Source organism: Heterocephalus glaber, unplaced genomic scaffold (assembly GCF_053883595.1).
Source record: "Heterocephalus glaber isolate CG9 unplaced genomic scaffold, H.glaber_assembly_v1.0 deba00001572, whole genome shotgun sequence".
Taxonomy (NCBI): domain Eukaryota; kingdom Metazoa; phylum Chordata; class Mammalia; order Rodentia; family Bathyergidae; genus Heterocephalus; species Heterocephalus glaber.
Window position 1 is genome coordinate 13,553,208 of NW_028258357.1, and position 14,149 is coordinate 13,567,356.

General features: G+C 39.6%; 1 protein-coding gene and 1 pseudogene across 13 annotated transcripts in view; one reads left to right on the forward strand and one right to left on the reverse strand.

Annotated features, from left to right (window-relative positions):
• The window catches only part of Nr2c1 (nuclear receptor subfamily 2 group C member 1), a 49,872-nt gene that overhangs the window by 8,728 nt on the left and 26,995 nt on the right, over nucleotides 1-14,149 (reverse strand). For 12 of the 13 annotated variants that reach the window (XM_004844935.3, XM_087192613.1, XM_004844941.3 and 9 more), the window contains 2 exons: nucleotides 12,490-12,655; nucleotides 5,823-5,944 (listed from right to left, as the gene is read on the reverse strand). The exons of the other annotated variant lie outside the window; for it this stretch is intronic. In XM_004844935.3, the coding sequence (XP_004844992.1) occupies nucleotides 5,823-5,944; nucleotides 12,490-12,655 (288 nt within the window). The remainder of the gene's footprint in view (nucleotides 1-5,822; nucleotides 5,945-12,489; nucleotides 12,656-14,149) is intronic. 13 annotated transcript variants of the gene reach the window in all.
• LOC147823582 (U6 spliceosomal RNA) lies at nucleotides 2,444-2,539 on the forward strand (annotated as a pseudogene).

Below are 14,149 nucleotides of genomic sequence, written 5' to 3' on the forward strand. Positions count from 1 at the left end.
AAATATTTTTTTGAAAAGGAACTATTAGAATTATTTGGCAGTAGGTAAGCAATCAATATAATGGGACAAATGGTTCGTTCTATATTTCAGACAATTTTACTATAATTAACAAGAGATAAGAAAGGTCAAAAGCTCTTTCCTGAATTTCTGAATAATAAATATTCAGCAGAATAAGAGAACAGAAAAATAAGCTTCCCAACTCTCAGGCTGTATATCTGAATAAAACACAGACACTATATATCCTTCATCTTGCTTAACATTACTGAGAGGCATATGTCTTCACTCATGTGGAAGCCAAAAAGTGGAACTTTTGTTTTTTTGAGACAAGGTCTCACTATGTAGTTCGGGCTGGCCTTGAACTCGCTATGGAGCCCAAGCTGGCCTTGAAATTATGGCAATCCTCCTGCCTCAGTCTCCTGAGTGCTGAGATTACAGGCATACACAACCACACCTGGCTGCAAAAAGTGGACCTTAGAGAAGCAGAGGGCAGAAGAGCAGTTACCAGAGCTTCAGAATGTTGTGGGGCAGTGGAGGCTGTTTAATGGGTACCAGGGGGCAGCTGGATAGGAGGAACTTCTCATGTGCTGCAGCAGAGCAGGATAGTACAGTGGACAATCATTACTTCACAGTAGCTAATAGAAAGGGTTCTGAATGATGCCAAGACAAAGAAATCTTATGTATCACAGGCCAGAGATAGGCCAATTAGCCTCATCTGATCATTGCCCATTGTATGCATCCTATAAGTATGTACAATTACTCTGAATCAATTTAAATAAAAAATACTTATTGATAAAAATTACATGAACATGGCATGCCTTGTGATAGGCACTCTCCAAGTCACTGGGGAAATAGCAGTGAGTAAGACGGACTAAGTCTGCTTCAAGAAAAAGAAGAGCTTAACAAATGTATACACAGGATCACACATAAATTCCAGGTAATAACAATTCTACATTGCTATAAAGTAGGAGATCAGTAAGAAAATGGGGAGGGTCACATGGGTGGTTAGAGATGGCCGTTTCTGGAGCGAGGAGGGGCCACTGAGGCAATGACATCTGAGGCATCTGAGTAAAGAAAGATAGCAGGGAATTCAAAATAAAAAGATCGAGGTGGGTAGCACTCAACAAGGAAGAATATGGCAAACTTGCTGAAGTGAGAATGTGCGTGTATTAGGTGTGCGATATAACATTCTGAGCATTATTAAATCCTTCCCCACTACCTCAGAATACCCTTTCCCTGCGTGGTTTTCCTAAGTAATAAACCTACCCACCTCCTAAAATAAGCTCAGCTTCTCTCACATTTCTCTTTCCGCTGCCCTTTTGGTGCCGCCTAGACACTTGTATTTTGTGTCTATTACACAACACCCTGATTTACTGTCTTGGACCTGCTTCCCACAGAGACAAAATGCTTGCTGAAAGCAAAGCCTCCCTCACACATCTCTATCTCAGGGACCAGCGCAGTACTCGGCACAGATGAGGAGCTCAGCAAATGCCTTCTGACCTTGGGGACGCAGGGCAGGTAGAAGGGAGCTCAGAGGACAAAAGAGCTGTGGGCACCGGTCTTGTAACAACTCGTCTGAAGCCAGACCCACACTTATTTAGATAACGAAGTCAGATTTTTCTCAAAAGAGATTTAAACCGTTCAGAACACCCTGATACGCACATCCCCATGAATGGTACTTAAGTTTTCTTTCCCCCCTCCCAGCACTGGGGAATGAACCCAGGGCCTCCACACTGAACTACACTCCCAATCCTTTCTGTAAATTTGTTTTATAATTTTCAGATAGGGTCTCAAAATTCAGCTAAGTCACTAAATTGCACAGGCTAAGCTCAAACTTGCAATCTTTCTGCATCAGCTTCCCAGTGTTCTGGAATTACAGATGTGCACCACCACAGTCGGCAATTTCTTTCTGCTTAATATACCTTCAAAATTATGGAAATCAGTGTGTTTAACAGAAATCATTCAGTGAGAATCCTAACTTTTATGATATTACATTTTATTAAAGAATAGGATGTACTTCATACAAAGGCTAACATAACATTCCCAATTTAAAAAGTGACAAAGTAACTCTTCTCACAAGAATTATTCAGGTGAGATTTTAACTTCAAGCTGACCTCTTTTTCATTTGAGAAGTGTTACTTGACACAAGAAACCAAGAAACCAAGTATTAAACTTGAAAGTAAAATTTGAGTACAAAGAAAATCAGTATTTTAAAATATTCATATAGAAAATGGTTAAAAATTCAAACTCAGGTAAATAAAATCAAAGGAAATAAAAATAACAAGATACTGTTTTTATTTATCAGAAAACCTGGATAAAATCCAGTTAAGGAGGGTGTGAGGAAATAAGCACACACTTCCTTAGGTGACACAACCCGGCCCCACGCATTTTCAGAGGACAGTTAGGCAGTACCTAGCAAAAGCAAAAATGGAACCAGGCTGGGCCTGGCGATTCCACTTGTCAGAAACCAACTTTACAGAGAAGATTAGCACGGCCCCTGCGCAAGGATGACACGCAAATTCATGAGGCATTTTGTATTTAAAAAAAAAAAAAAGAAACCAATTTTATAGAAATGATATAAGTAGCCAAAAATGTGCATTGTAGCCTTGGACATAAGAACAAAATTGGCAACAATCCAAACGTCTACTGCTAAGGCATGTCAATAAATTATAATAAATTCGTAAGATGGAATAGTGGGTAGCCATTAAGAAAAATATGATTAAAAAAAAGAAAAATTTGATAGGGCAGGGCACAGTGTCACAAGCTTGTAATCTCAGCGCTCTCATACATGGAGGCAGGAGAATCACGGTTCAAGACCAGCCTGGGCAACTTACTGAGACCTGTCTCCAAAAACACAAACAAACAAAACCCCCCAAAAACCTAGTATAAATTATCTGCCGATAGAGAAAGAAGTCCCTAACACGTGTATAAAAATATAAAAAGCAAGACAAAGAAAAGAATGCATAGATATGTGTTTTAATGGTTTAATAAGTACAGCATGGAAAAAATCTAATAGACTACCAAACTGCTAACATGAGGTCAGTTACCTCTGGAAAGTGAGGTTTTACTTTGTAGCTCTACCCTGCAGTATCATTTTAAATATGAGAGAAAGATAAAAGCAAAGCAGTTTTCATCTTAACTTCTGTTTCTGATACTTTAAAGAGGAAACAGCTAGCCAAGCTCATGAACCAGCAAACACAGGAAAGGAAAAACAACAGAAAACCCAGAGTCACAGTAAGGAGCATCAGTGTGGGGATGAGAGATGTCTAAGTGTCACCAGGGCGAGGAAATCGGAGCAGCGCCCAAGCCATAAACTGCCAGATTGCAGTGTTTTGCTTCCGGAGGAAATGCTAAGACACTATTAGTACACATGGCAACCTGTCTACACATTTGCTCAAAAAAAACACCCCCAAAAAACCAAAACCCTCAGACTATGTGAAAGTAGCTATGCTGTTTCAATGTTTTTTTTAAAACTTCAATACATTAGGAGAGAAAAATGTCTTTTTTAAAAGAAGGCTAATAAGAGGATGAAGTAACATGAAGGACAATGACAATCACTTATTCACTCCGTACCAGGCACAGGGTTAAATCCACGTTCAGACGCAAGGGTTTCTGCTTCTAATGGAGAGATGTGGGAACTCAGCCTCACTTAAGTAACTGATCCAAAGACCCAGTGAGCAGATGAATAAAGCCAAAATTTCAACCTAGGAACCCTTACACTATGTGGAAAATAAGATGCTAGAGGCTAAGGGCATGTGTGCTCTCAGTTTTTTCTTGTTAGCATTTGGATTTTCGTGGTAGTTACTGTTGCTGGAATGGAACCCAGGCTCTTGCACCTGCCAGGCAAGTGCTTTATACTCCCACACCCTACAGATGATCTACTCAGGGATAAGAAATAAAAGTTCAGGTGGCAGTTCATGGCTTTAATTGCTAGTGCAACGGGTAGTCTAATTACAAAGATTCCCACGGCTGTTGCACTGAAACTGACTTCCAACGGAGATCTCAGGGAAAACAGCTGTGCGACAGCCAGAAATCACAGGCATTATGTTTGGTTTCCTCAACATGCGGAATATTTACTCGGGATAATCATACTCAACAGAAGTATTGAAATCATGGTATTATGACTGTTTCAACTCAACAAGTTTAAATTTCACCCCGAATCCCTTTCTTTTGTTGTTTTACTGTAATAATCTATAATCTATTATGAAAAATGTCACCAGCTTCTTTGACCCAGGTATACTGCTAGACAAACAGTGAACTATACGTAATGCTTCTAAAGTAATAAAATGCTGACATGTACAATTTTACACTGTGATTGTTTCTAAAGAAGCTGGGCGTGGTGGTGCACACCTGTAATCCCAGCACTTAGAAGGCTGAGGCAGGAGGATCACTGTGAGTTCGAGGCCAGTTTGGGCTGCACAGTGAATTCAAGACCAGCCTGAACTACATAGCAAGAGCCTGTCTCAAAAACAAAACCAAAGACAAAAACAAACCTCCCCCAAAAAAGAAAACTGGAGAAATTTTGAAAGTCGAATGTTATTTTGAGAAAAAGGACTAAAAGGTTAACCACTCTAAATCAGACTTGTGGTCTATGTAACTGTACATTTAAGTGTGAGATTTAATGTGGGAAATACCTAACACTGAGTGGTGAGCACATCATAATATTAAATATCTTTTAGCTTCAGGATTCCGATGTTATTTATATTCAAAATATTCTGAAGACAGGGATGGACAGTGATTTTTTTCATTTGATAAATAGGAAAATTGACATATAGGTTATGAAAGTGAATTATTTATAAAATCAGTCATGAGTAGGGGCCTGGGAATAGAATAAATTTTGGGCTTAACTTTTTCCACTGCCTCACTTTCTCAAATACTAGTTCAGTGATGGTGAACATTTTAAGAGACAGTGCCAAACTGCAACACAAACCCACTTATTTATTCCAAGTGCCAACACTGCAGTTAAACCTGAATAGTGAGGTTTTAGTTTGGAGAAAAACAACTCATGGATTAACATCTTTTGTCTTAAAAGAAAAACACAACACATGCACCACAGGTTAGCCACCACTATACTAGTTATTTTAAAGTAATCTAAATATGTTGGACAAACTTTGATAAAACTTGGATTCCTTATAATACAGCATTTTCCATTTCATCTGATTACTCTAGAACCGAATACAGATTGTTCTTCAGTGGTAAGACTGAATCTCTAAATCATTATAGTGGTACTGTGAGGGTTTTACAATTTTCTTTCTTCTTTGTGTGTGTGTATTGAGAGGGTGGTTGAGAGAGAGCCTCACTCTGTAGCCCAGGCTGGTCTTGAACTCACAACAATCCTCCTGCCTCAGCCTTCCGAGTGCTGGGATTACAGGCCTGTGCCACCTTCATGCCCAGCAAAGGTTTTACATTTTCCATCTTTTTTGACAGAGGTAACCTCATGAATGGAAAACAATTCTATTTTTAAACATAACTGCTGTAAACAAATTTCAGAACTATAGTAGCATGCCTGGGATGGGAGCCCAAAGGGTGGTAGTGGGAGGGAGAAGATAACCCGACACGCCTCCAGCCTCTCCGCCTGCACCAAGACAGCTGTTCCCAACGCTAGCCACAGCTACCCAAGCACTTAGATTCCATCCACACTACAGACCAGGCCAAACACTGAAATAATATGCAGAAAATAGTACTCAGCTGCCGTGATTTGTCATATAAATAATACAACTAAACATTACAATGCTATAGTTTTTTTCTCCTTTAATGAAAAATTCTTGCTTAATGTACATTTGCTACAGAGTCACATTTACATTCAAGGACTTAGAAACACTCACCCTAGCGCGTGGAAAGAAGGGATGGAAAGTGCCCAGTGCATTGATAAGAACAGCAGCCTGGAGGCAGACTCCCCAATGTAGTGCACATTCAGGTACTCGGGCGTAGGAGAAGGCATGGTGAGCTAGTGTGAACAGGGATTGCCGTAAATCATCTTGTGACTTCATGCTCGAAATTAGCAATTCTTTGAAAAAGTTGAATGTAAACACAACACATCAAATGAGTCTAGCACATTCACAAAAAGAGGCTAATCTTGAAATAATCCAAGGATCTGGATTTTACAGCTAGTTGGGCTTAGAATAAATGAGTAGATCAGTTTCTAACAACAATATTCAGAGAAGCGGTAGTTCAATGAACATCAACCATGATATTCTGGTTTATTTTTAAAAGTTATTCCCGGGAGAGGGATTTAGCTCAGTGGTGCCGCGGCCTGCCGCCTGCCACCTGCCACCTGTCTAGAAAGCAAAAGGTCCCGAGTTCGATCCCTGGTACCAAAAAAAAAAAAATGTTACTCACTACCTTACCTATGTGTCTTTCCTTCTTAACAATGGTGCACAACAAATTCAGTGTAAGGAGCAATTGTGTAGCTGAAACTCCATTCACTGAGGTAACAGGGCTTATGAATCCGAATGCTTGCAGGGCTGAGTACTGAATGAAGCAGGCTCACCCATGCCAACTGCCAAGGGCACAACTCCAGATAAAGGGCACATCTATGACTCGAACGCAGCACAACGAACACATGGGAATTTGGGGTAAGCCCAGCCACTTCTTCGATTTTTTAGAATATGGTCTGTGCAAAATCTCCCTATTTAAAAAACTGGTACTGAATAAAAAGTAATTTAAAAATTATTCTACAGCTAATAAAAAATATGTCTGCACACAGCCACCCATGGGCTTGTGCTGCTGACCTTACTGTGGTGATTTTAAGTGTCTGGCTGTTGTTGCAAATAAATAACCTACATCAAGAGATTTCTGAAACCATTTCTGAAAGTCTTGTTAACCACAATTTTTACTGCCATAAATGAAATGTGTAAGGAACATTTTTTCTATTATGAAATTGTGGAAATGATCCATAGTATCTATCCAGTGCAGTGAGGATATGGAAACACGCACCTCTACCCCAAGTGCTCAGCTGGAGGGCACCTGAGTCACTTTCCAGCCCTGGACACCAGGCACATCCTGCGCCATACTTCAGGATGAGCGTCCCTATTTCAAAAAACTAAAACCTGAAACACTTTGGGCACCAACAACGAAAATGTTTCATGTCTTGGAGCATTTCAGATTTTCAGATTTGAGATGTTCAACCAGTAGAGTCTCTGTGAATATTCCAAAATCTGAAAAAACTAAAAGCACAAACACTTCCAGTCCCAAGCATTTCAGATAAGGGACCCTAAACCCGTAATACCACTTCTACACCTCTACTCCAGAAACACACTTGTGCACACGAAGAGCACACATCAAGTGCCCACTTAGCTCTGCCTCAAACAGAATGGAGGTGAACACTGGCATCGATACAAGTTGTCATCGCCAGGAAAGAATCATCTATGCGGAACACCTCAGGGGTGCTCGAGGGTATGTTCTCGTGCAAAGGCAGACATGTGAACAGGAAGTTCAGCAGGAAACATACTACACACCGATAACAGCGTTACCTCTGGGGTGGGGCAGGTGAAGGGTTATCTTGGGAATGTACATATAGGTTCTATGACACCAAACAGAGCAAATTTTTCATCAAAATGACAAGTTCTCTAGAAATGTTAAGTAGAACACAAAAATTACAACTGCCTTTGTTCATTGTTAGCCACAAATGTTTTTCCTATTTATTAATGGTGCCACATAGTAAAACAACAGGGCAATTATGGGTTAAAATCCCATGTAATAAGAAAAACTTTTATATTTACTGGAAATGTTTACTGGAGCAGTAAAATAAATAGAACTAACACAGTTCTTAAGGCAATCAACCAATCATTAAAGCAATCACTAAACATCTTACGCATAATCTTAGGATACAACTGTTTCTACATGAGTATGTATGTAAAAAATCTAAACTATCATACTGTCTCAGAATTGCCCTGGGTGAACAGGGAAAAAAAGCCTAAAAATTTAGGAGAACCACCAAAAAGACTAGTTTAATGGGGGAAGAATAAATGAAAAAGAACAATAAAGACTGCCCTCTGCTGCTGGGTGTGGTGGTGCACACCTGTGATCTCAGCACTTGGGAGGCTGAGGCAGGAAGGTTCCAAATTCAAGGCCAGCCTGGGTCACACAGTGACTTCAAGGCCAGTCTTAACTCAGTAGCAAGACCCTGTCTCAGAAGAAAAAAAAAAACCCTCTAAAGCTGGCTATACCACAAAATACTTGCAATACTGTATGTAAAACTTGAAAACACACTGCCTTAATTTACACAAGAGTAGTGTTCAATGAAAACCTTCCACTGCTTTAATTATAAAAGTGAGATCACTATAGAAACTGTTTTATCATGTTATATTTTCAAGGAGGAAATGTTTCATAATTTATTATTTCAAATACTTTATAAACCTCTAGTATTATAAATCAGAACGTTAATCTGGCTGAAAAAAATAACAAGTCTTTTAATTGCAAAAACATATTTTTCTTTCTTTGTACATATATGGAAGGTGAGTTTCTACTACAAAGATTATGTTAAAGCTATCAAGAATGCCTATGGATCATCTGGCTTATAAACTGAATGCTGCACATTTTTCAAATTATAAAAACATTTAATAAATTGAATTTTTTAAAAAAGAGTACTGATAAGACCTAAGGCTGATCACCTATTTTCGAGCTTGCCTTTTTTATTACTTGCCTTTGCAATTACCTTTCTGGCGATTCCTGCATAGAATTCTGCTAAAGCCTGTACAATACAGCTTTAGGAAAATCATTTGACTTGAGTCAGGATGTCTGGGTTCTAGTACTTCTAACTTTTTATTATTTGTCTGGACACAAATCATTTGCTTAAAAAACAATCATTTGCTCCACAACCATTTACAGAGAAATACATGTACTGCTATCTCAATGGAGGAAGAGAATGAAAATGGAACCAGCTGTGGACATGGCTAAGAGGCCAGGTGTGGTGGCTTACACTTGTAATCCTACCACTCAGGAGACTGTGGCAGGAAGACCACAATCTCACATGGGCAATAGGAAGGCTTTTATTATTTATCTAAAAAAATGTTTAGCAGTGCTGGCAATTAAACCCAAGGGCTTGCACATGCTAGGCAAACACAATGGCCAAATGACCACTGTGATTTTTAGAGTGATTTTTAACAAGTATCAATCCTGGTACTAGTGCACAGGAAAAGATGGAGAGGATGGACTACAAGCAAAGATATTATTTTAACAGTGCAAGTTACAAATTTTAAGAGGCTTAAAACATGGTGATGGAAATAGACCAAAATGGAGAAATTCAAATAACAGAATGACTGAAGTTCAGCTATGAAAGGAAGGGAGGCTGGGCGTGGTGGTGCACGCCTATAATCCCAGCACTCCACAGGCAGAGGCAGGCGGACTGCAGCAGCCATCAAGGCCAGCCTAGCTTACACAGTGAGCTCAAGGCCAGTCCAAACTACAAAGTGAGACCCTGTCTCCAAAAAAAATTAAGAAGGAAAGGAGGGGAGTGAGTTGTGGAGAGAATGAAAGAATGAAGAGGACTCTCAGGTTTCAAATGCAGGTATATAAGAGGACTAGGATTCTAATGAGATAATAAACATACAAAGAAGAGTACTGGAAATCACCTCACTTCTGTCTCACATACTTATTTCTAAAATGGAAATACTACCTACCTTGATTATACTTATAAGGCATTGTACAAAGCAAGAGAAACAGTAAAACTTTTAATAAAAACATTAAATATTAATATTGTTCTACATTCTTCACAATTACAGCTTCATTGTTAGATTATTTCTACAGTAATTTTGAACAAGACACTGAAAATCTCTTTACCTACCAAATGAGAATAAAAATTTTAACCTCCCCAAGAGAATGCATTAAGGCTCAAGTGAAGAACCGTATGTGAAAATATGCTGCAGCCTGCGCCACACATAAAGATGCCAGAGAACAGCAACGCTATTCAGCTCGGCGATGAAAAGTGGACGGACTGAGCTATGTGACTGCAGATGTCAGGCCTGGAACTAGTGATCAGAGAACTGCAAGGACAGAAACAGCCATGAGACTCCCGGGACCAGGAACTAAGCAGGGGACTCGCTGAGAATCAACCTTCTAACTCCAGGACTGTAAGCAAGATCAAAGAAGTGGTCCTGTTCAGAGAAACACTTCACGGTGCTCTCAGGATACCTAGAGTATAAGAAGTGACAGAAGGAATGGGGAAAGTCAATTCCAGAAAGAAAGAGAAGCTCCAATTTGCCTAATTCATCTGTTAAAAGCACTTATTTTGAGGAATCAAAATTTTGAGGAACAACATCAAAGATAAAAAAACCAACTTTTTCCTAAAGATGGCCTCTGGCCTTTTTCTTTGTCCTTCATACACTTGTCTCATTTTACCTTTCTTCACAGAAAATAAAACTAACAAAAGAATACTTTTCCTTTGGAGAAGAAAAGAACAATGGGAAAAAGATTCTTTTGCCCTGCTACATCCCTGTCTATAGATCCTACCATAATTTTTAGAGATGACACTGATTATTCTCATTTTTTCTTTTTTTTGTTTTGTTTTGTTTTTTCTGGTACCGGGGATTGAACTCAGGTCCTTGCGCTTGCGTAGCAGGCGGCGAAACCACTGAGCTAAATCCCCAGCCCATATTCTCATTTTTTCATACCACTCATAAAAACTTTTCCTGTACAGAGCAGATAATTTCTTTCTTTCTTTTTTTTTTTTTGCAGTGTTGGGGATCAAACACCAAGGCCTTGCAAATGCTAGGCAACTGCTCTACTGAATTATATATTCCCAATCCCAGATAAAACAGTTCTAATTTTCCTATGTAAGTTATCTTTAAAGTTTCACATCAAATTTGATTTCACTGATAAGTTGAATCAACTATATCAAACTACAGCAATTATTATTTAACCCATGATGACTTTTGTTAATGCCTATTCTATCAAGTTGACTTTTATAAATATAAATATTATTATATACAGCCTGGTCAATGATCAGTCTACCTGCCTGCCTACCTATCAGTACTGAGGACTGAACCCAGGCTTTTGCACTGAGCTACATCCCAAGGCCTTTATTCATTTTCTATTTTGAGACAGGGTCTCATTAAGTGGCTGAGTTGCCCCAGCTGAGCTTGAAATTATGATCCTTTGCCTCAGCCTCCCAGAGAATGCTGGGATCACAGGTGTGTGCCACCACATGCCTGGCCAAGGTTACAGCTGTTTTATGTTCATTACTGCAACTGGCAATATGTATACATATATACATGTATATGTATATGTATATGTTGACATACATACACAAACTTCGTAACTGCATTTTCTTCCCAAGAAATCTTTGGGAACTTATACGCTATAGTAAATTTACAAAGAATGACCTTTAGATGTTCCAGGACAGCTACGTTTTGCTAAGTGAAATCACATACATACATCCTATCACTTTGCACACTGCTTGGTAACAGTACCCACAATTGGCAGAGCAAAGACACAGCATGAGGAAAGTGAAGGAGGTCAAAAAGTAGGATCTGAATCCAATACTATAAAGTGATCTTTTTTTTTTTTGGTATCGGGGATCAAACTTGGCACCTTGCATTTGTGAGGCAAGTGGTGGCACTGCTGAGCTAAATCCCCGGCCTATAAATTGATCTTTTTGTTTGTTTGTTTTGGTACCGGAGATGGAACTTGGGACCTTGCGCTTGGCATGGCAGGCGTAAATTGATCTTTTTAAGCCGTGTGTGGTGGTGCACACACACTAGTGATCCCAGCACTCGGGAGGCTGAGGCATGAGGATCACCCTGAGTTGAGGCCAGCTTGGGCTACACAGTGAGTTCAAGGCCAGCTTGAACCACAGAGGAAGAGCCTGTCTCAAAAAGCCAAAAAGCAGGTGATCTTTTTTTAATAATGTTCCCATTAAAAAGTGTATTTAGGGGAAAAAAATTAAAAACGTACCTCCTTCAAAATGGTAAAGAAGTAAAAAAAAGCTAAAAACTAAATGTTGAAGGGTCAGGGATTTAGCTCAGTGGTGCCGCCACCTGCCTCGCAAGCAAAAGGTCTGGAGTTCGATTCCTGGTACCAAAAGAAAACCAAAACTAAACGCTGAAATGTACTAATTTGTACTTTATTGTGACAATGCAGAAAGCTAATTAGGATGGTATATAACGCATGGGATTCTCTGTGGTTACTATGGTAAAGCAGAACCTCTGTGCCTTAGACTCTGATGTGCAGTACGGCAGCAGCAGCAGCTAGGCACTGAACAAACGCAGTGCGCTCCACACTGCAGCAAAGCCAAGGCTTTAAGGGAAGCAGCCGTGCAGCGGCTATAACGCCCACTGTGCAGACTTGGGCCACACACTGCTGTCACGATGAACTGGCAAGCCCGATGTTTAGGCGGCCACCACATTACAGCCAGATGTGTGGGTGTCCGTCCCGGTTCTGATCTACGAGGGACATTTCTGACTTGAGTAACACAAAAGATGGGACTCTGATTTTTGAAAGGCAGATTAAAATCAAATAACGTTACATAAAAGTTTGAGAAATATATAGAGATACCCTGAAAGCTACATGTGACTCGCTGAGAAGCGGCCCCTCCTTCTCGATGTAACTCATGCTGGACTCTCCTGCGGCCAGGTGTCTGCCTCCTTCCGGGCCCTCCCCTGAGCTCTGACAGGTGCTGCTCTCTCCAGGGTCCAGCGCTTTGGCAAGGGTGTCAAATGCCCTACAAGAAGACACCAGAAGCTGAGTGCAGCCAATCTCAAGCAGTACAATGGAAATTCTATATAAAACGCCAAAATTAAAATTTAAAGCTAAAAAATTATTTAGAAAATAGGGCTGAGGATATAGCTCAGTTGTAGAATGCTTAACCAGCATGGGCAAGGCCCTGTGGGTTTAATCCTCAGCACCACAAAACAAACAAAAAGCCTACCCACACACAACTCTTTAGAAGACAGAACCCTGGGCCCGAGGATTTAGCTCAGTGGTGCCACCACCTGCCTTGCAAGCACAAGGTCCCGAGTTCGATCCCCAGTACAAAAAAAAAGAGGACAGAACTTTGTGTTATCATTGAGCACTATTTCAATAACTTCTATGAGTCTCTCCAAAATCAACAAATTAAACTTCACATTACCAAAGAATTAAAGCACTTTAAAAAGATCTTGCCAGCCATGGTGGTGCATATCTATAGTCCCAGCACTGGAGAGGCTGAGGCGGGATGACTGCCACGACATAGCAAGACCTGGTCTCAAAAAGCAAAACCCAAAACAAAACAAAAATCCTATAAAATTAAGAGAAAGAAAAATCCTCATGGTTTATTTTACACACAGACATATGTACATACATATTTTACATACAGTTACTTGGAAAGGGTAAGAGTAAGAACTTATGTTCACGACTGTGTCGAACACTGCACAAAGTTGAGTCTTCATTTTATTTAAACATTCAGATAGTATTTTTAAGCCCTTGGTTACACAGCTAAATGTAAGCTACTAAGAATTTAAGATTAGGATGATAATTAATTAGTATTAATAAATAACTTCAAAATAGCTCTGCATATTTTTCAATGGTATCTGTCTTCTAGAATTCCATAAAATCTCATATTCAACAAAGTACTTACTGTAGCTCTTAAATGCAACCTATTCAATTCTTTGGTTTTTTTGTGGTGCTACAGATCCAACCCAGGACATCCTGCCTGCTATGCAAGTGTCCCATCACTGAGTTACACCCTCAGGGCAATACTTAATATTTTAAATAAAAATGAGTGTGAGAAAAGTCTGAAGAAATTTACTTAACCACTTAACAGTTTACCCAGAGCCTCTCTTGGGGAGTGCCCACTATCCCGAGTATCACTCCGGCAGGTGCCATTTCTACCAGTCAATTCTTGTACTCAATAAATCTGATAAAATTGGGGGGTTTTTTTGGTTTTTTTTTGTTTTTATTGGTACCGGGGATCAAACTTGGGTCCTTCCGCTTGTGAGGCAGGCGGTGGAACCGCTGAGCTAAATCTCCGGCCCTGATAAAATTGTTTTTATATTTCCTGTTATATTATCTTATAAAAATTTTTTTAAATTGCAATTTTTGGTCATCCTGTATTTAAATAATTGGACTGGTAAGTGGTTAATGTCTTTAAAATATTGACAAATTGAAAAACAGCACTCCAGTAGTAATTTTTCAAGAGTAACTTAAAACTACCGTTAATTCAACTAGCTCTTTTATA